This window comes from Emydura macquarii, unplaced genomic scaffold, assembly GCF_026122565.2.
Source record: "Emydura macquarii macquarii isolate MOO-44397 ecotype Brisbane River unplaced genomic scaffold, CSIRO-AGI_Emac_v2 contig_3530, whole genome shotgun sequence".
NCBI classification, from domain to species: Eukaryota; Metazoa; Chordata; order Testudines; family Chelidae; genus Emydura; species Emydura macquarii.
In genome coordinates this window covers 694,750-715,310 of record NW_027133667.1, presented here as the reverse complement: position 1 = coordinate 715,310, position 20,561 = coordinate 694,750, and the positions used below count along the sequence as shown (strand labels likewise).

Sequence of the window (20,561 nt, the reverse complement as noted above, 5' to 3'; positions counted from 1 at the left end):
AGTGAGGGGTCACCCTCATGACGTGATCAACTCTGAAAAAGTTACCTTGTCCTGCAGCACCTAGGATAGTCTTTCTAGCAATAAGCAGTAAGTTTCTGGAGGCCAGTCATGCATTAGTCCGTGTGCCTGTTACATAATGAGGGGAAAGTGGTTTGGTTTTTAAATGTATTTATGTTTGCAGAGGCCAAATATACTTATACCAAAGTTAGGCCTTGATGCTTAAGTCCATTCCTGTTCAGCAAAGCACTTAAGCATGTGCTTTACCAGGGACACTGAGCCAGACCTCCTCACATACATTAATGGTGTGGGTCAAGTTTTTCAAAAACAAGAGGTTTAGACAGACTTTTAAATAGCGCTTCTATTGAGGAAGTTATCGTTAGGCATCTAATTGACTTAAATGGGACTTACGCAAACACGTGACTGCTTTGCTGAACAGGGCCTTAAATGCGAAGGTTTGGGACGTAGCAAATCAGAGCTCGATTTCCAGCTGTGGCGCTGCATTCCTCTGCGACCTGCAGCAATTCACAGCGAGAGAAATTCTCCCCTGTGCAGAGAGCCAGAATAAGGCCTGTTCACCATTTAGGCTTTAGGGGTGCGTAGGCTTTGCACTGGCCTTCTACACTGGGGAGAATTTCACCAGCTAGGGCTTGTCTACAACAGTTTTGCCACTCCAAATGTCAACAACTTAACAATAAAGGGTAATGCCTTCACAGTACTGGTGTGTTACCACTTTCTTTACCACTCTCTACTAGTGGTCTTTACCACTCTCTACTAAACACACATCAATAGATAGGAAGTTATAGATAGAATTCTCTTCCTGCTCCTCAAGATATCACGTCAGTGACTGCTCTCCTTGGGGAAAGCAGAAATCTCCATGGGCTTTATTTCGCCTGCCAAGGTCATACACAAGAAATGAGCTCAGGTTATTAATTCTGTAGAGTGAAAGACATCTGCAACAGAGCACATACTGTTTTTGTTTTGGTAAACTGTCTGACAATGGTGTTCTCCAGTCATGTCTCAGCAGCAAAGATCAAGCTGGGTTCTGCACTTCTCTAGAAATGAGTTTGAGCGCAGTGGTCAGGAGAGATTCTTTTTCCTGTAACTAGGAAAGCAAGGACATTTCAGGAAAAGAACATGGCAAATAAATTTGCTGCCAAGATAAGTAGGACTACACAGTCCCTTACCCTTTTGCCAAAGGGGAAAGCAGTAAATGATTAGTGACCAACATTTGTATCAGCTCAAATCAAGAAGTTTAGAGTCAAAAGGTTATCCTTTAACTTTGGAATGACTGAATTCAGCCAGAGAATTAAGTCATTCAAATACGGTTCATTCACTTGCAATGGTCTGTTTTTCTACAAATGCAGTAGTTAGGATTAACCTACTAAGTAAAAAGGTATCAAGAATTTCCAACATGTGCTGAGTATTTGTATCTGTGTTTCTTTCCAGTTGGAGTTGTCTAACACAGCCATCCTTCATCAGATTAGGAGAGACCAAGTCACAGATACATGTCGAGCCAACAGCATGTCTAGCAGGAAACGCCGCGTGCTTACACCCAACGATCTCAAACATTTGGTGGTGGATGAAGACCATGAAATGATCTATTGTTACGTACCCAAAGTGGCCTGTACAAACTGGAAGAGAGTCATGATGGTCTTGACAGGAAGGGGCAAATACAGTGATCCCATGGAGATACCTGCCAATGAGGCCCATATATCCTCAAATCTGAAGACCCTCAACCAGTATAGCATTCCAGAGATCAACCACCGCTTAAAAAGCTACATGAAGTTCCTGTTTGTCCGTGAGCCTTTCGAGAGACTGGTGTCAGCCTACAGGAACAAGTTCACCCAAAAGTACAACACCTCCTTTCACAAGCGATATGGCACCAAAATTGTGAGGCGCCAAAGGAAAAATGCCACCCTGGAGGCTCTTCGCAAAGGTGATGACGTGAAATTCGAGGAGTTTGTGGCATACCTCATTGATCCACATACCCAAAGAGAAGAGCCTTTCAATGAGCACTGGCAAACTGTCTACTCCCTCTGCCACCCCTGCCATATCCATTATGACCTCGTAGGAAAGTACGAGACACTTGAAGAGGATTCCAATTACATCCTCCAACTTGCAGGAGTAGGCAGCTACCTGAAGTTCCCCACCTATGCAAAGTCTACGAGAACTACTGATGAAATGACCACAGAGTTCTTCCAGAACATCACCTCCGAACACCAAACACAACTCTATGAAGTCTACAAACTTGATTTTTTAATGTTCAATTATTCAGTGCCAAGCTACCTGAAACTGGAATGAGGGAGAGGAGGATGAAGGAAAGCCTGTTTTATTTAAGATTTTTATTTGTCATAATAAATATGGAGAATAGTTATTTTGTAAATTAATATTTACTTTTTGAATGATGCTGCGAGCAGCACAGTTGAAATTATTTAAATCATCTGCAAGAAAGGACAGTTCTCTTTGCAGGGTAACAGGATGGTGATGATCTCGCTTTAGAAATGAATAATACTGCTACACTGTTTATCAACATTGTGTTCTGGTGAATTTCATTCATCTTTGCATTCAACAAATTCTAATTCATGTTATTTATACTTATTTAAAACATGGTCTCTTGATAGGTTTCACTGTGCAGCAGATATACGATAATATTTGGACAAAGGGAATCTGGGTTTGTGCTTTTCTCAGCTGAATTTTGTCTTTGATTATTAATGTTCTTTCATTAACCTTTCATAGAGGTAAATGGGGGAGAATAATTTTAAAATAATGGGATTGTTTATTGTTGCTAGCCATGTGTTTTGGAAACCCTAGGAGAAATAATTTCTTCCAAGATGATACTGCACTTAAAGCTAAATTAGAAAGTTACTTTTCTTTCAGGGGTGAGAAGATACAAAAACATTTTGTTACAAACAATATTTAAAATCCAAAATTAAAAGTAAATTGAATTCATCCCTCAAAGAGAGAAAACATAATCTTTTCTTACCTGGACACAGTAATTTATTATCACCAATATCATTTGTGTCCTACTACCTGGCATTTCCAAGCCTGCCAGCCCAATGAATGCTGATGGGGATTTGTGCATGTTATATACAAATAAAGTATGGGCCAAGAGTTTCAAAACTAACTAGATTTTGAATGGCCAACCTGAGCCACCTTAATGGAGGCCTGATTTCAGGGGGTGGATGCTTAGCCCTTTCTAAAACATCAAGTCCCTTTAAAAGGATCTCAAGTTGGGCGCCCAAAATCACCAGTCACTTCAGAAAATCTTGGCAATAACAAGTTTGTATATACTATATATGCATCCAAAAAGATCACCTTCATGTTGATCTGAGCATAGGAGCAATAAAAGCACTCCTGTATTCTTAAAATATGTTGGTTTCATGGCCTCTTGCCTCCAGGAGTAGTGTTGCTTTCTATCTATTAATAAGTATTTAAACACCATTGGTGAGAGTGTTTCTAATTTCCAGTGGTTTAATATTACACCTGAGTTAAGTCTAGTATGAGAACATGACCCTTTTATGCAAGGTGAATGTATCAGTAGCAGTTGCTCTGTATATAATGCTTGTTGAGATGGCATATTGTGCTAGGAGAAGTAGATTATTTTGTTACCTGGAGAATGTTTTGAACAAACAAGTAAGAAAAAAAAAGTATTCTAATCTAGAACTATTAGCAAACTCAGTGAGAAGAATACAGACTTCTCCAAGTGCAAGATTTGTTTAATTTTATCGGCATTTGGTGTAAATGGGATCCACAACCAAGATGGCAGTGCTATTTATGACATATTATGTACTCACTACTGACCTCTCTTGGGGAGGCAGCACAGTGAACTAATTCAATACAGTGCTTTACAGCTTTCTGCTGGCTAGTTTACCTGTAGCTGAAAATGGAACAGAGGAATTTGTCTGAACAGGGTGTTGATAAAGTGCTTTTCACTTGTCAAAATGAGAGCCTAGATTGTCACCACCATAAAGACGATGTAGAGATTTTCAACATCAAAAGGCTGCTATTGATTTTGCAAACATTCATTGGGCTGGGATTTTGTTTGTTTTCAAAATGTGCCTACCTGATTTAGGAGCCTACATGTGATGCTTTTTTAATTGTCTAAAGTCATCCCTTACTATAATCAAGTACCCAACGTTCAAAAAGTTGTGAGGAGTAGGTAAAAGAGCTCTGCTTTTGACCCAATTTGTCCGTCTCTGGGCTAGACCCAGGAATTACACAGATTTACAATGATAACAGTCATCGGGAACCACACCGATATTGCTGACTGTTACAGGGAACTAGAACTTGGAAGTAGGATTTAGGGCTTGTCTACACTTACCTCTGAGATTTGGTGGCAGTCAACCGGAGTTACGCAAGCTATGCATAAAACTTGTGTAACTCCAGTCGACTTCTCGGTGCACAGAAAAGAAGCAATCTTCACTGCACTGCGCCAACGGGAACCGCGTTCCCGTTGATGCAGCGCTACGCCGCTTGAGGAGGGGGTCTTAGTACGTCGATTTCTGGATCTACTGAGCAGGTCTTCACTGACCGCTCAGTTGATCCAGAGAAGTCGATCTGACGGCAGCAACTTTGCCACCATCAGTGTAGCCATAGCCTTAGTCTTAATTTGCAAAACTATTGCTGGACAAAAATCTCAGTCAGGGGCAAAGTAACATAGCTAACAAGAAACAACTAACATACTTTCACAGCAGAAATTTGGCCTTAAAAAAACCAAAAACCAAAACAAAACCACACCCCTCGTCCCTTTTGAAATGGACTTTTATATATAAAACCCAGATACTCTTTGGGAAGGAGGGTAGCAGCAAGGCCAAGAAGCAATTGGCTGTTTAAATCTAGTGAATTTATGAATTCCTAAGTGGTTTCTGATTGCCTACACTAATTGTTAGTTGAAAGCAGTTGTGTCTTGGATAGAGTGTGTGATCTGGTGCGGGTGCCTATCACAGTATGTGCCCTGTCTTTCTTTTATTCTGTAGTTCAATGGTTATATATGTGCTTTTTTAAAACCTCATCTACACTGATGGTGGATTTTTTCCAAGTTTTTCTACAAGTTATTTATAAGTTATATCCGCTTCCTCAATGTTGTGCCTGGCAGTATTAGTATTTTGGTCCAATTTTCTCTTTTATTGTCCAGTGAGTGTTTTTTATTTCCTCCTCTACAGGAAGTGATTTTAAAAATTTTTCATTTAAGAAAAAATGCTGGTCTTTAAATATTTAAAAACCAAGGGATGATGCGTTTTCCCCCTGTATTTTCGTTCTTATCCCTTCCATCACCACAATTTCATCTGTTCATAAGTATTCTCTTTAGTTTGACTGTTTTTTTGGACACAAAAAATGTATTTAATGTTTTTGGTAAAAAGTGAAGAGTGTTTGGAAAATGCCAGGAAATTGGATTGTATGCTATTAAAAGAACCAACATTTTTCCAACAGTGCCTGGTGATTTGGATGTCAAAATTTGAGGCACTTTAAAGAAGCCTTATATTAGAGGGCAGGTGCTCAGCACTTTCTGAAAAACCTTATAAAGACATCTCAGATTGGGCACCAAAAAATCACTAGTAGCTCTTGAAAAAGTTTCGGTTCTAGATTAATCACAGACAACATTGAGTATAGTTTTAAAAAACGATTGACAAAATAGCATATGGCCTTTTAGCATAATGCCTATCCTGCTTGCTAATCCCCAAACCCTATTTAGGACTAAAGAAGAGGATCTATTTAGAACTACACACTACAGGGTGAACTGATTTGACTGAGCCAAATTTTCTTTTGTCTGATCCCAGGCAGGAAGATGCTCAGAGCCATATCTCTATATTCAAAAGGCACCATCCTTTCACAGTGAAAAGACTGGCAGAAAAACAAGATTTCTCTCTGTCTCGTCCACAATTTCCCAAGCCCAAGATAAAAGATTGAGTCCAGCTGTGGAATTCAGATCATCCACTTCCCAGAACTAGGGTTAGCCTAGCCTTGTCTAGCAACCATTTATCTTGTCTCAAGATGCCTTTTAGCATAATGCCTATTAGATACTCTGTCAGGTACCAGTGAAAGTAGAGCTGCAGACTGTTCTGATCCTTAATTCCGCTAATTCATGACTAGCTAATAGTTGCTCTTGAGACCACTGTAAACTTTACAGAACAGAGGTTTCCTTCCAATGGTTAGCCAAAGTGGCCACAGCTGAAAAATGAGAGCATAAAACTAAAGTACACAAAATTGATACCAAGCAGTACATGCAAATCCTGAGGCCATGTCTTCACACTCAGATCATTGTTACCAGTGTTGCTACAGTAGTTTATCTACAGTGGATCCACGCCTGTAAGTTTCCGGACTCCCCATGCTAGTTAGTCCACATGAACTAGATGCCATTTCCTGGAGTTCACAGAAATCTGAATTCCTCCATGCTTCAACCTCCTAACACACACACATCCATTATTTCAAAACAAAACATTTTTAGAGACTTTTTCAGACTGTCTAACCAAGTCTTATACACTGCAACAGCAACGTGCTTTTTGGAGTAAATTGACCCCTGCTGTTTTAAGGTTAACTGTAGTCTGCTGCACTTTTCAGGTACAAAAAAGGGACTGTCCTTACTATTACTCTTGTTACAGAGAGTGTTATTTTCTTACATGCATGCACAATACATGTACATATAATTTAACATCGATGTGCGGTTTGATTTTTTTTTTACCTCTTTGTGTATGCAGTAGAAGGCTTGTTGTAGAAATGCATCTCCTCATATCTGAGTATACTGTTAATAAAAGAAACAAACAAAAAAAAAAAGCTAACTTATACATTGCCAACAAAAGTGTGAACTGCTCATGAATCTTTCCCTGAAGGGGGGAAAAAAAAAAAAAAAAAAAAACCCCATTCAAACCTGATTATTTTTCTAAGTAACTTCAATTAAATTGAAGAAAGAGTTGCTCTGTGTGTTTTATTTCTGTCTTGCATTCTCATACACAGATGAAGGGGGTATTTTTAAAGCAAAAACTTTGAGGTAAGCAACAGATTTTATAAGATGCTAGTGCCAGCAGGGACAATTATGCTCATCTAATCCGACCTCTTGCATAGCAGGCCATAGCACCACGTACTAATTCCTGCATCAACCTTATAACGTGTGTTTGAGCTACAGCCAATCTTTTAGAAAGGGCTTCAGTCTTGGCTTTGGGACGGCAAGGAGGCTCCAGGCCATTACCAACAGCTGCCTTGTTTTGGTCTTCAGCATGGAAAACTAGTTTTCACCCCCACATTAGTAGGGCCAGGAGTAACATGACAGTAGCTCCCGCCAGGAGGAGTGCACACAATCACTTGACTGCAGTGCTTTTGACTGTGCCACAGCCGAAAGACCAGGACTGCATTACAAAGGATCGATGCTAGCGGCCCACTTCTCATTTTCACTAGGGTCCCTTTGCCTCACTCTGGCAGTGTAAAGAAGTTTAGTAGAAGTGAGATAAGTACCTAAAGATCTTTGTGAATCCCACCCCAGGTGTGCCTTACCAGTATACGCTATTGGCAAAGTCCTCCAGGTGAATGCAGCATTTACTCAAGTGAAACAAATTCTATGGCTAAATGCATACTTTGGCCAGTATACCTGCATCTGTACGAGGCCCTATGGCTGGCCAATCTTACCCCTAAGTGACATAGCCATGCCAGCAAAAATGTATAGTATAGACGTGGCCTTAATCTAAATCAGAAAAAGGTGCTAGGGATGTAAAACAGTGGAAAATGTTGGGAAGGGGACAAGTGTCCTTACATTCCCACAGACACACAGGGCTTCTAGCAGAAAGGTGAGCAAAGGCCCACAAAACTAACAAAAGGAAAAATTAAAACAGGAACCCTGGAGATGAACATTTTAGATACAGTTTGCCCATGCTTTGTTCTTAGGCCCACGTTTGGTTTATATCAGGCGCTGCTGAGAGGAGCAATGGTATGCTAAAGATCCTGTACCAGCAGCACAAAAGTAAAGCCTCCTAAAACTCAGACTGTGGAAGGACATACAATGAAACCACTCCCTGGCTATATCTACACTGCAATTAGAAACCTGGGGCTGGTCCGTGCCAGCTGAATCAGGCTCGGGCTACAGGGCTGCTCCATTGCAGTGTAGACTTCTGGGTCAGGCTGGAGCCCAGGTTCTAGGACCCTGTGAGGCGGGAGGGTCCCGGAGCTCAGGCTCTAGCCCATGCGCGGGTCAGCTGGCATATGCCAGCCACAGGTGTCTAATCGCAGTGTAGCCACAGATAATGAGAAAGAAAACATTTGTGGATTAAGCATGTGCATGTCTTTACTCCAGTACATTTATCAGCTTTTCTGTGCACATTGCAGAGCACTCGCCAAGCTGCACTGTACACAGAGGGCTCACTTCACCCACACTGCCTTAAATTCACCTCTGCACTGGAAAGCAGCAGCTGTCCAACAGCACACACACAAACTGCATCATGTACTTCCAGCTAGTGGCAATACGTTCCATACATCCTCATTAAAAACAGGCCCTGGAGGGGAGCCATTTGAGTGTTAAAAGATGGTTAATATCGTTGAGTCAGCATCAAGTATAGCATGTTTTCCCCGGCAAGCCTACTAAGTCTCCTCCTAGTGTCTAAGTGGATGGCTACATCCCCTCAGCCCTGAAGGGCTTTTAGTTACAGGAATACTCCAGCATTCACACTCGTAGTTATTCAAAGTTAATAGAGGATATGTCTATACTGATGACGGCAAAGTCGCTGCCGCCATATCAATCTTTCTGGCTCAATTCAGCAGTCAGTGTAGACCCGCTCAATCAATCAGGCAGTCGACTGAGTAAATCCACCCCCCTCAAGTAGCGTGGCGCTGCATCTATGGGAACGCGGTTCCTGTCGGCGCAGTGCAGTGACGACGAAGCATGGCAGTCGACGGGAGTTATGCAAGCTACTCTGTGTAGCTTGCGTAACTCCTGTCGACTGCCGCCGCCTCGCCCAGTAAGTGTAGACCAGGGCAGACGCTCCCAAACTTATTTTTCGAGTCCCTTCTCCAATATCAAAGGGTCTGGCTACTGAGTGGAAGCCAGCAACGTTAATTCAAGGACAGGTGACACTGACGGTACATGCCACAAACGTCTGGGCTCAATGCCATGCTATATCCACACAGCATGTAACACCGGCAGGCCCAGCTCAGGAATAGACAATGTGCACCCCCCTCCCATGCTTTACATCACCCCCTACTAAAGCAGTCTTAGGTTTCTTTATGAAGATGGAGGTGGTGTTATAGTATCGTCACATTAACCGCAATGAACTAGAAGTAAATGTTTTCATTACAAGTTACCTTAAGAATAAATAAATGCAACAGACAAGAACCAAAACCAACATACATGGGGATGGGCTACAATGAAGGCTGGTAATAAAATCTGTTGCAGGCAGATATAACTGACCTCGCTAGTTCAGTCACCTTTGCTACAGTCAACATCCTTTTCTGTCTCCAGGAACAGGCTGGGGGTCTAAAATGTATGAACATTGTACATTTATAGAGCATCTTTCATCCTGAAGACTCTCAAAGTATGTTACAAATTATCCTTCCCATCCCCTTGGCAAAAAAACTGCAGCTTCACTGGGAGCAGGCCCAGGCATTCTATTTATAGAAGACTTGCTAACTCCACCACTGAAATAGAACGACTTGAGGGGTGAAACACAGCAGTTGTTTAAGAGCACACGCCAACACAACACACACATTTAAAGCAATCATTGAAAAACACTATTTCCAATTGAAAGTGCTTAGGGAATTTAGGTGAGCAGAAAAAAAAATAAACACACCACAACAGTTACTAACCTTTCATAACTGTTGATCTTGGAGCTAGAGGCCTAGTCCACTCCTGGTGTGTGTACCCCATGCACAGAAATGTTTTTCCTCTCAGTGGTACCCTTCAGGGCAGCTCAGGCAGCAGCTGCTCCCTCCAGCATTGTTACAAAAGGCCCAGCTGACGCTCAGTCCGCTCACTGACTTCTTTCCAGAAATTCCACTGCAGAGGGGTAGGAGAGCAGGTCGTGACATGACCATGTGCAACACATCCCAAAGACCCCAGTTACAAAAGGTTAGTAACTCATTTGTCTTCTTCTTCGAGTGGTTGCACACGTGCATGCACTCTTGGTGACAACCAAGCGGTTAAATAGGTAGAGAGACTGGAGTTCCTGTACACACAGACTACAGTACAGCTTGGCCAAATTTGGCATCATCTCTTGAATATTGAGTGATGAGGAGAAAACATGCACCAATTACTACATTGCTGCTTTGCAATTGTCCAGGAGAGGGATTTGTGCTAGGAATACCACTGAGGATGCGTGCAATCTTGTGGAGTGGCCAGTCAGCTTGTCTGCAGGCGAGATGATTACCAGATCATGACGTGGCTACAAGAAGTTATCAAAGATGAAATTCTCTGTGTGGAGACTGGAAGACCTTTAATTCCATCTGCTATGGCCATGAGTAAGCAGCTGGACCACTGCAATGGTTTGGTCCTGTCTGTGTAGAACACCAGTGCTCATCTAATATCCAATGTGTGTAGCCATTCCTCGTCCCTATTTGTCTGTGGTTTGGGCTAAAACACAGACAATAAATTGATGGATATGAAAATACCTTGGTGAGAAACCTCTGCCGAGGATGTAAGTGCAACTTATCTTTAAAGACGACTGTGGCTGGTGGTTCGGCTGTGAGAGTGTGCAGTTTGGAGACCCTTCTGGCAAAAAACATGATAGCAACTAGGAAAGCTACCTTCCAGGAAAGGTATAAAAGCTCAAAGGGTGGTCCCATGAGCTTAGGCAAAACTAAGTTCAAGTCCCAAGGGGAAACGGGCTCCATTAGCGCCAATACCTGTGCTCAGCCCTCTTTGACATTGGGGACAGGGATGCAGATGTCTGCCACAGCCTCTTAACTGGGTCCACAATGGCCTCATTGAGAGGCAGGGCCACTCTGGAAGGACCTGCACTGTCTAAAATACCAACCAGGTGGGGAGAGGATTATTTTTACTTCCTCCATCTGCATGTCCAGTTTTAAGGGAATTCCCAGTGTGCCTTATAGTTATCTGGGGGAGGCAACACGCCCCCTCCTGAGAGTGCCGCAGCATGGGAGGAGGACGAAACGGCCAGCACTGGCTGTGGATGCCCTTCCTCTCTTTGTTGATCTGCAGGGTCTTGCAGCCTGGTACTGGGCTCAGTACTGGAGTCGGGAATGAGTGCTGCCTGGTGGGTAGGTACTACAAGCCTTTCCAAGGTCACCCAATAGGAGTGCCTGGAATACAGTCTGGAAAGTGGGGTAAAACTCCACAGATTCCAAGCAGGCCACTGGACAGGCATAAGCCCCCAGTAACCTCCTGGCCAACCACTTGATGGCATTCCTATGACAAGATCCATGGAAGGGTGGCAACGTCTAGAGGGGGAATAGCAGGAGCAACTCCAAGGATGGGAAAATGTCGGGCCAAATCTCCAATTTGGAAGACGATGACTCTCCCTCGACCACACAGGTGCAGCTCCAGACGGTGCCAGAGACTGGGGCCAAGGTGGAGAGGCCTGCACAAAAATGAGCATTGTGGGTTTCCCCTTTGACAGTACCAAAGGGCGAGCCGTCGGGTATGTGAGGCTGGCACGGTACCACGTGTTGCAGTGGTCAATGGTGCCATCTTCTGTGGTACCGAAGCGAGGCGCACGCTATACTCTTACCCCCACGCCTAGCAGACTTTGGTGCTGGGGATCTCCCCCTTTCAACAATTTGCTTCTCATGCCTCCTCTAAGGCACCAAGGATGGTGAGTGGTGTCGGGACTCTGGTACAGCAGAAGGCACACTTCTTGCCAACGCCGAGACACAGAACGCCGAGTCTGACCGACCTGGCTCAGATGGAGGTCTCAAGGCCGCCTCCACAAGTAGCAGCTTTAGCCTGGCTTCACGATCTTTCTTCATGTGAGGTTTAAAATCCCTGCAAATTTGGCCCTCTCTCCTGTAGGAGCTTCCCCAAGGCACATCAAGCAACTTGAGTGCGGGTCACTCACGGGCATAGCCATCTTGCAGGATACGCAGAGCTTGAAGCCTGGTGACCAAGGCATCCCTCAGCACTGGGAATCAACCGAAACCCTGAAAAATTCCAACTAAGTCATTACTAATAACCTTAACAACAACACTAACGCTTTGCCATACGAAAGAACACAGTCCACCGCCAGAACTTGCAAATGCAAGAAGAGCAGTTCCAGCGACAGTCACGAGCAGTAAGTAGGCACTGATGGGGCTTGGACTTGGCTGGGCCCTTTACAGCAGCATGCCGCAGCACGGCCTGCTGGAGCTGCCCCGAAGCGTACCACTGAGGGGAAAAGATTCCAGCAGCAGTGCGCAGGATGCACATGCACCAAAAGTGGAATGAAGATGTGCAATCACTTGAAAAATGCAATTGCCCATGCTGGAACTGAGCCAGGACAATTGTGTTAGTAACCCCTGACTTTTCTGGAGTGGGGGGGATGGGGTCCACAAGATCTCTAGGTTCTTCACTGCATCCCAGTCATCTGGACATTGGTTTTACATCTTGGCAGGATTGTGGCACCTCCTGGAGCACAGCGCCCCCTACCGGCATGCTGTGGCACGGGTTCTGTATCAATGCTGATTGAGAACCATTACCGCCACCTGCTGACTAATCAACACCACTTCCTTCCACCATCCTTCCAATGCTCCATAGTTCTCCTCCGTCTGCTTCTTCTTCCTAGGAAAGAACCAATCACCATCAGCTGAGTTGCTGTGATTTGTGTGTGTCCAGGCTAAAGTAAATGCCACCTATCTGACGACACCCCTTGTACCTAGGGAGTGAGCCCCTTGCTCATTCCAGACACTCCCCTCTGACTAAAGGTGTCCCTGTAGCACCGGTGTGGAGTGCTGGGGTCAGCCTTGTCGCTGTAAGTCTTCAGGAGGCAGCGCCCCTCTGGCAGCACAACAGCAGGCCAAAAACAAACAAACAAGAGGCCAGCAAAATAATCTTGCAGCACACAATGCAGTCTGGGCTCACGCTGCCAAAGGCTTCGGTGAAGGGGGCTTGGTTCCTAACCCCTTGAATGTTTGCAGCTCAGGCTGAGCAGCCGGGGCTCTAGTGAAAAGCGAGGCAAAGATGGCATTCCTCTACCCTCTCCAGAGGGCCCAGGCAGCAGAAACTCTCACGCAGCTTTCTGTGTAAGCAATGCCTGCTCTCTGAGGGGGTAAGGATCTCTAGCTGTGCTTCCCTCTGAGTACCCACCCACCACTGGGCTTGGATCCTCCTTTTTAAGGAGTCACCCCTCTCCAGGTGCAACAGCACCAGGTTGGGGCTGATTTTGTCCAGAGAAGCTCTTTAACCCCTGCCTGACTACCACCCCCTCTTCCCACCCTGGTAGAACAGGGCTTTTAACAGCTCAACCAACAGTGTTTATCCAAAGGTATTTATAGCGACCATCACTGTAGGCACCACCACCACATTTCAATGTGTGTATTGGGTGTATCAGTCACTGGAGCCAGGAAGGGACTGATTTCAATACTGATTCTGATTGCAATCTTCTCAACCACTAGAAAGCACTTTCTGGTTTTCAGCACTTGAAATGATACAGATCAAAAGGCCTAAAAAAGGCTTTTGCTTAGCTAAGAAAAAATATTCATAGGTTTCCAATGAGTTTGCAAATGCATCAGTTTCTTTCTAAAAACATCCTTGCTATCCTTTAACTGGCTGATTAAGAACAATAAATGCCATGTTAAATCATCTCTGAGTCACCCTGCTGAACTCTCAGAGTCCAGATCTTTATTGTATGTTCTACCGTCATTTTGCATATGGAACTCCCATTGGCATAAACAGGAATTTTGTACCAGAGGAAGGATGGTCTTGTGGTCAAAGGCAATGAACTCGGGGTTTCTTGATTCAATTTCTACCTCTGTTACAAACTTCCTGTGAGACGTTGGGCACATCTCATACCCCCTCTTTGCTTCAGTTCCCCATCTGTAAACTGAGGATGGCAGTACTTCTTTTCCCCTCATGCTTTGCCTGTTTTATCATTTACATTGTCTGTGTCTGGGGCAAGGACGGTCTCTTAATAGGTGTACGTGTAACGCTGAGCACAAAGATTAGAGCATTTTGGCAGTCATAATACAAATAATAATGTACGTTGAAAGAATGCAGAGCTGCAATTGCGATCTGTGCTCCAGATCAGAGAGCTGCCATATGGATTAGAAACATTTTTGCCTGGCATTTGTTGCTCTCAGTCATGAACCAGTGATGCAAATTTTTTTCCTAGAAGCAGTTATATTATGCATCATCCAATGTTCCCGTTTTAATAAAGAAAGGGGCAACCTTAAGCCTATGTTGTTATTAAAAGGTGCAAGTTCTGATAGCTGTATCATGACCTGTTCAGGAGGTCAATTTACCTATCTTCTCTCTGGTCCAACAGTGGTGCCAGGACACAGGAGGAAGACTATTTTGATAGGTTCAGGGATAAGAGAACAGGCCATGGTAGTAAAGCACCCAATAGAGTTTGCTACCCCTTCTTAAAAGGCCATGGTTGAAACAGCTTTGTAGGTGGGGCTAAAGCCTGGCCCTGATGGATACATTCAAAGAAAAACACAATAAAATAGATGCAGTATCCTAAGGTGAGGCACTCTGAGATAACTTTAGAAAACCTGGAAGCACCAAATGCGTTTCATATAATGTTCTTTAAAAAAGTAAGTTCAAACTAATTTCCATCCTGAATGCCACCTCACATAGCCTGGTTAGTGGGGCCCATAACCATTTTCATTTTAGTTTCATCGTGCACCTTTTAAAGTTGCACTGACAACAGAAGTATGGCAATATAATTCTACAGCTGTTGTAGAACGTTAAAAACATTACTTTGCAATACTGAACTTGCAAAATAGCACATGGTTCTATTTCTCTGTAGCATCGGTTAGGAAGAGAAATAATTAAGGTGGTCTAGTTTATCTGTGTGCAAGATGTAACAGTAAACTATTACCTAAGCTCTAGCTGGTATACCAATTACTTTGCTCAGTCTTTCTTGGCAGTTAAGAATGGTACGGATTACATTACAAAACAAAACATCTGTGTGTTCTGTCAGTATATAGGTCAAAAAAATCACCACTCAGCTTTAAGTGTCTATCAATTTCAACAACATCTGCAGTCACAAAGATCAATTGCAGTATCTATCACACAGGAGGGAAAGCTAAAAAAATATTTGCACTGTATCAAGATCAGATCAGACAGTGGGTACACAGAAAACAAACAGGTACAGTCCAGTTTAGTATTACTGACAATGTAGAGGGTAATCGGTGTCTGACGGTTAGATCACCTGTCAATTCTTCATTTAACTTAAACCAATTTACCCAGATTTGCATTAGAGAACATAATTTGCTTTATACTCCCTGCGGTATCAAGAGTTCAGGTAACTCAGGAAACAATCATCATCTATGGGGGACACAGCTTGATAGGGCAATCTAGGGTATAGTGCTGAATTAATAGCACATGCATTCAATTTGAAACCTTTCTCCTCCATGGCTATGTGTATCCCGGATCAAGACTCATCCTATAATGGGAACAGCCTCTCTAACAGGCCATGGGCTAGAACGTGGACTGTCTTTCGGCCGTGCAGTCTGCAGTGAGTGGGGAAAGCGGATTCTGCTCCCTAGCCTTCCATGGAGATATTGAAAGACTGAGTAAACCAGGCTTTGCTCAAGCAGAGGGATGAGCATTTGCCCCTTTGTCTCTCTGTTTCTGTTGCATGAATGGAAAACTCTGTAAACCCCCCTCTTTGTTAAAACACCTTTACAGTCATATAGTGCGCAACTAGAGGTGTCAAAATATTTTGACTTTTAATATTTCAACATAGATTTTGAAAATAAATTCGGAAAAGGTCAGGAAAAAAGTTAATGAATTCCCCCCACCCCCTCCCCCTGCTGCCATCCATGTTTTTGCCAAATAGAGCGCTGGGGTAACATTTTCAAAAATACCTCATTGACAAGGCAATGTAGGCCCCTAAATACTTAAATCACTAATGAAAATGGGACTTCAGCACGCTTCTGAAAATTTTGCCCTAATTAAATATTTTTGGAGTTTAAAGAAAAAAGCACAACCAGAAACTGAAAATAATTTCAGGAAATGTTTGTGAACAGAGGGGAGTGAATAACTGATTTTTAGGTTCAGCCCCTGTACAGAAAAGTCACCCCCACCACCAACAAAAAGTCAGTTGGGCCCAATATGACATTTTTTCAGTTTTTCATGTGTGGTCATTTTGGGGTGTTTTTCACCACCCCCCTTTTAAAAAACAAATCAGCTAAATTTAAAGGCAAAGTCAAAACGTTTTGTTAGGGTCACAACAAAGCATTGACTTTTTTGAAACTCCACCTCCATTTTTAATCCTGCCAAAACTATTCACTGAATTCACAGATAGTTTTGATGACCCCCCAAAAATGGATTTTTGGGGCAATTTTACTATTCACTAAAAATATTCACCCAGCTTTATTCATGGACCCCCACAGCCTCCCTCTGACCACCTCAAATAAAACCATTTATGTTACTCAGATTTGCACTATCAATGGACTTAAGCCGTATAGTTTATCCCTTAGAGCACACAGTATCTGATGTTTACAAACGAACATTGTACTGTGGAATTCAGGGCATTTAACTAGAAAGAGGACTCCCATGTAGCTATTAGACATTTGTATTACTGTAGCACCCAATCAGTATCAGGACCCTATTGTGTTAGGTCCTGTAAAAACATACATGAAGGAGAGAACTGGCTCTTTACACAGGGGAGAATTTCACCCATTACCCAAACACACTGTAGCTTAGTAGATCAAGTGAATGTGCTTTTGTAAGTTCAAATGTGGTTAGTTCAAGCTTAAACATGTAAGATTTCTCTTTTTCTATTTACTTTGTTGCATCAAAGCAGTCAGTTTAATTGTTACCATTTTTCTAAATTAAAAAAGCAGAAGCGCAGGAAATGTGTTGTCAGAAAAAGCATAGCGCATGATGTGCTCCGTCTACAAATAGGCATGTAAGAAAAGGGTTAGGCATTTAAATGGTCAAGATAAACAAATGGGGGAGGATGTGTCCAGGTATTGTACCCAGGCGGGATTAAGACATTTGCCTTTAGTCAGATGGAAAGATATAACTGCTCAGACATCATGCATTAAATATGCAATGCACATTACTATAAAAGTGTTATTACAGTATATGCAGTAAGATTGTGTGTAATTTGTATTGCTTCCACAGCAGATGCTTCTAACTCCCCATTTTTACTATGAAAAATAAAATTTACAATTCCCCAGTTTTTTTTTAATTGAAGTTAGCAGTCCAAGAGTTAGAAACAGGATCAAGAGTGTGAAATTCAAAACAGAGGAAAAATTAAATTAGAATAATAAGCAGGAGGCAGAAGAGCCTTCAAGCTCTGAGAAATACTAGACTGTGAGTCTCCCAAAGGAAGTGTTGGAAGCTTCATCACTAGATATTTAAAATTAGACTAGAGAAAACACTTGAGGACACAGTGAAGTGAATAATCATGCACTGACCTTTAGAACATGTTTTAGGTCACCTGATGAGTCTTTTCCAGAAATACTGGAAATTTGTAAGCGCTATTAATTGGAATAGGAGCATTTTGACACTGAAGAGTAGGGAATGTGTCTAGTGGCTAGTGCAGGGGCCCGCGAGTCACGACACCAGGGTTCTGTACCATACTTCTTCTGTCTGTGGATTTGGAAAACTGGACATGCCATGCAAGTGGTGCAATATCCTGATTTGTATATTAAATATGCATTACTTGGTTTACATAAACCCATATGAAATCCTTTAATTCCCTTTCTCTTCCCTGTCAAAACCCATCACGGCCCCCTAGAGAGTTTCCTCTTCATTCCTCCATCCCCATATCCCCTCTTAAAGTTTCTCCCCTCCCAGTCTTTGGCTCCCCCCCTTGGATTTCCCCCATCCCCTGGTCTGGTGCTCCCCTACATCAGCCACCATCCACCCCCACATCTCTGGCCTATGTAAGCCTCTCCCTGCCTCCAGCTTCCCCTTCATCTAGAGGGTGTTCCCCAATATGGCCTCATCCAGAAGGATGGAACACCCTACATCACTCTGCTCAGTGTCACTCTAGCCATAGCTCTATGCCTGTGACAGGTAGAGAGCTATGCTCTATTATTGTAGTCTTCCAGCTGGGGGGTGTTGCTATGGTTACAGTCACCCTAGCTAAAGAAGACTGTCTCAAGTGCCTCTGCCTTAGTTTGCAGCTCTGCCTCTTGGGAGAGTAGGTAGCTGAGCAGGTCATGTCTCCAATTTATAGACATACAAGGCCTCTGTTCTATAGACTTGCTGTATGTCCTTGGGCAAGTTACTTGGGCCAGTCTTCTTAGAAATGGCCATTAATTTTTCCAACTTAAGACACCTTAGCCCAGATCCTCAAAAGGGATTTATAAGCTTATCTCCCACTGAAATTTCCAGGGGAGTTAGGCGCCTAAATGACTTTTGAGAATCTGGGCCTCCGGGCCTGGATTTTTCACAGTTGCCAAGAATCCAAGTGAAGTCAGTAGGAGCTGTGGGTCCTTTGCATGTCTAGACAAAAAATAATAGTCAGACCGTTGTGCCTCTAACCAAAGGTACCAAGTAGGTTTTACTGATATTTCTCCCTCACCCCCAAGTAGCACTCAAAATGACACCACAATTCTGAAGTGCTTTTATGCTCCTTTCAGGTTAATGGTGATTTCCAGTCAGTGATTAGCGATGATTGGCTTGCCTTCTAGCAGAACGTTTCACTAGAACAGTCCAACCAGGTGTACTCCCTCTTTAAAATAAAGTTTCAATAAACAAAAATATAAGTGATGATAAGGCAGGATATGGGGGGAAAAAAAACAAACTGAAGATGCCAATTGAAAAGAACATAGTTACAGCTAACAGCCTCATACCACATCAGAAAAGGAAAGTCTACCAACATGGTTTGGATACACTTCATAATCCAGGCACACTAGTGACAGTGTAGTAACATCTATTATGAAGTGTGATCCATATTTTCAAAAGCTGTTTTACAGAGAGGAAACATTTTAAAGTAGGTGAGGGTTCGGTAACCCCAACTACTTCATATTACCAAATGACTGTTATAGGCGTGGCAGAGCAAGAGTTGCTCACTATACTATTTGCCCCTATCCCGCTGTCCTTCGACTCAGACAAAACTATTTAATTAGGAGCAATTTTGACTAAAGAGTTGAGGCCATGTGTTTTTCATCTTTTCCGTGAAAGGAATCAAAATATGGTCAAGCTGGTATGGAGAAGACTGGCCGTGTGGCATGTTCTCCCCTCTCCACCCTAAAGGCATGGAAACCCGTCTCCAAGTATCTAGATCAGCTGGTGAGGAAGGCATGGGGAGCTTGTACCTCTACCAAACTCTTTCTTCCCAAAATCCAGTGGGTAAATTGGGCTATATACTGAGACTAGAGTTTGAAGTACTTTTCCCCTCCCATCTCCTATTATTACTTCTGGTGAATGGGGGAAGAGAAGGGTAGAAATGATCCGTGTTGTCCCGGGGCAACAGGAAGCTGAGTGGAGACAAAAAGACAGTGGATCTATATGGATCACATAGGATCTATAGATTTAGAGTCAAGATCCCTCACCCCATCCACAGGCTGCAAGTCCTGCTCTCCCAATAGAAGAATTTAAAGGAAATTCGAGGGAGTTTCTTCTCCCTCATGTGCGGTGTTGCTGCATATGCAAGAATGGGGCCCTGAGTAAGGACTACCAGATTTGGTCTGTACTGAAGAGCTGCATTTTGACTGTCTGAGACCAGATTTGAGTGCCTCAGTCTATAATAGCCTAGTTTCACAGGTGTCCTAATGTCAACAGGATCTACCCTACACCTCTGGAAGTCTCTGATGATCTGACTATCTTAGTAACTACAGTTCTGCAGTACAATGTGTAACATGGGTTTAGACTGGCTGAATTATTATTGTTAGAACTGAGCTCAATTAATAATGGCCAACCAGACATCTGATTAGCTGAATTATCACTATTAGAATAATTTGTACAACATTAATACATGCTGTTGGGCTTATGGCATTAAGGCATCATTCCATTTACAGTATGGGTGCCAGAAATGCCCAGATCTGCTTCTCTTACCATTACTGTTCAGAAGACTACACGTATCCCAAAGCTATTAATTGATATGAGTGCCCAGCGTGCAGATTCTATATGTATTAAACATTAATGTAATGTAATATAATAGTCTTCTAGTTGAAAAGTTTTTAAAATATTTATTAAGATGTGTAAATATTTAAAATTCAGTTTTAATGCCACGCAACTGAACGGGATCTGTTGGGTGCAAGCATGCATTAAACACCTTTCACAACAACCAATAAGACGCTATGCTTGAGGATACAGAGAGACCTGACTGCAGTGGGATCAGTGTAGTTCCCTCACATGGGGGAGATAATAGAACAGAAAAGCCCAAGCAGTGGTAGAGCACAACTCCCCAGGAGCTCTCTGTCCATAGCGAGGCATGGAGAGGAGAGGTCACGAAGACTCCAGTGACTTCAGACCAGCAAAACAGAAGGTATAAATGCCCTTGCATTGACTCTACAGGAGTGGCTGT

General features: G+C 43.0%; 1 protein-coding gene across 4 annotated transcripts in view; it reads left to right on the top strand.

Annotated features, from left to right (window-relative positions):
- CHST11 (carbohydrate sulfotransferase 11) overlaps nucleotides 1-6,910 on the top strand; it is a 242,501-nt gene extending 235,591 nt beyond the window's left edge. For all 4 annotated transcript variants that reach the window (XM_067536154.1, XM_067536152.1, XM_067536151.1 and 1 more), the window contains exon 3: nucleotides 1,447-6,910. In XM_067536154.1, coding sequence (XP_067392255.1) covers nucleotides 1,447-2,301 — 855 coding nt within the window. In that variant the 3' untranslated portion in view covers nucleotides 2,302-6,910. The remainder of the gene's footprint in view (nucleotides 1-1,446) is intronic.
- The last annotated feature ends 13,651 nt before the right edge of the window (nucleotides 6,911-20,561 follow it).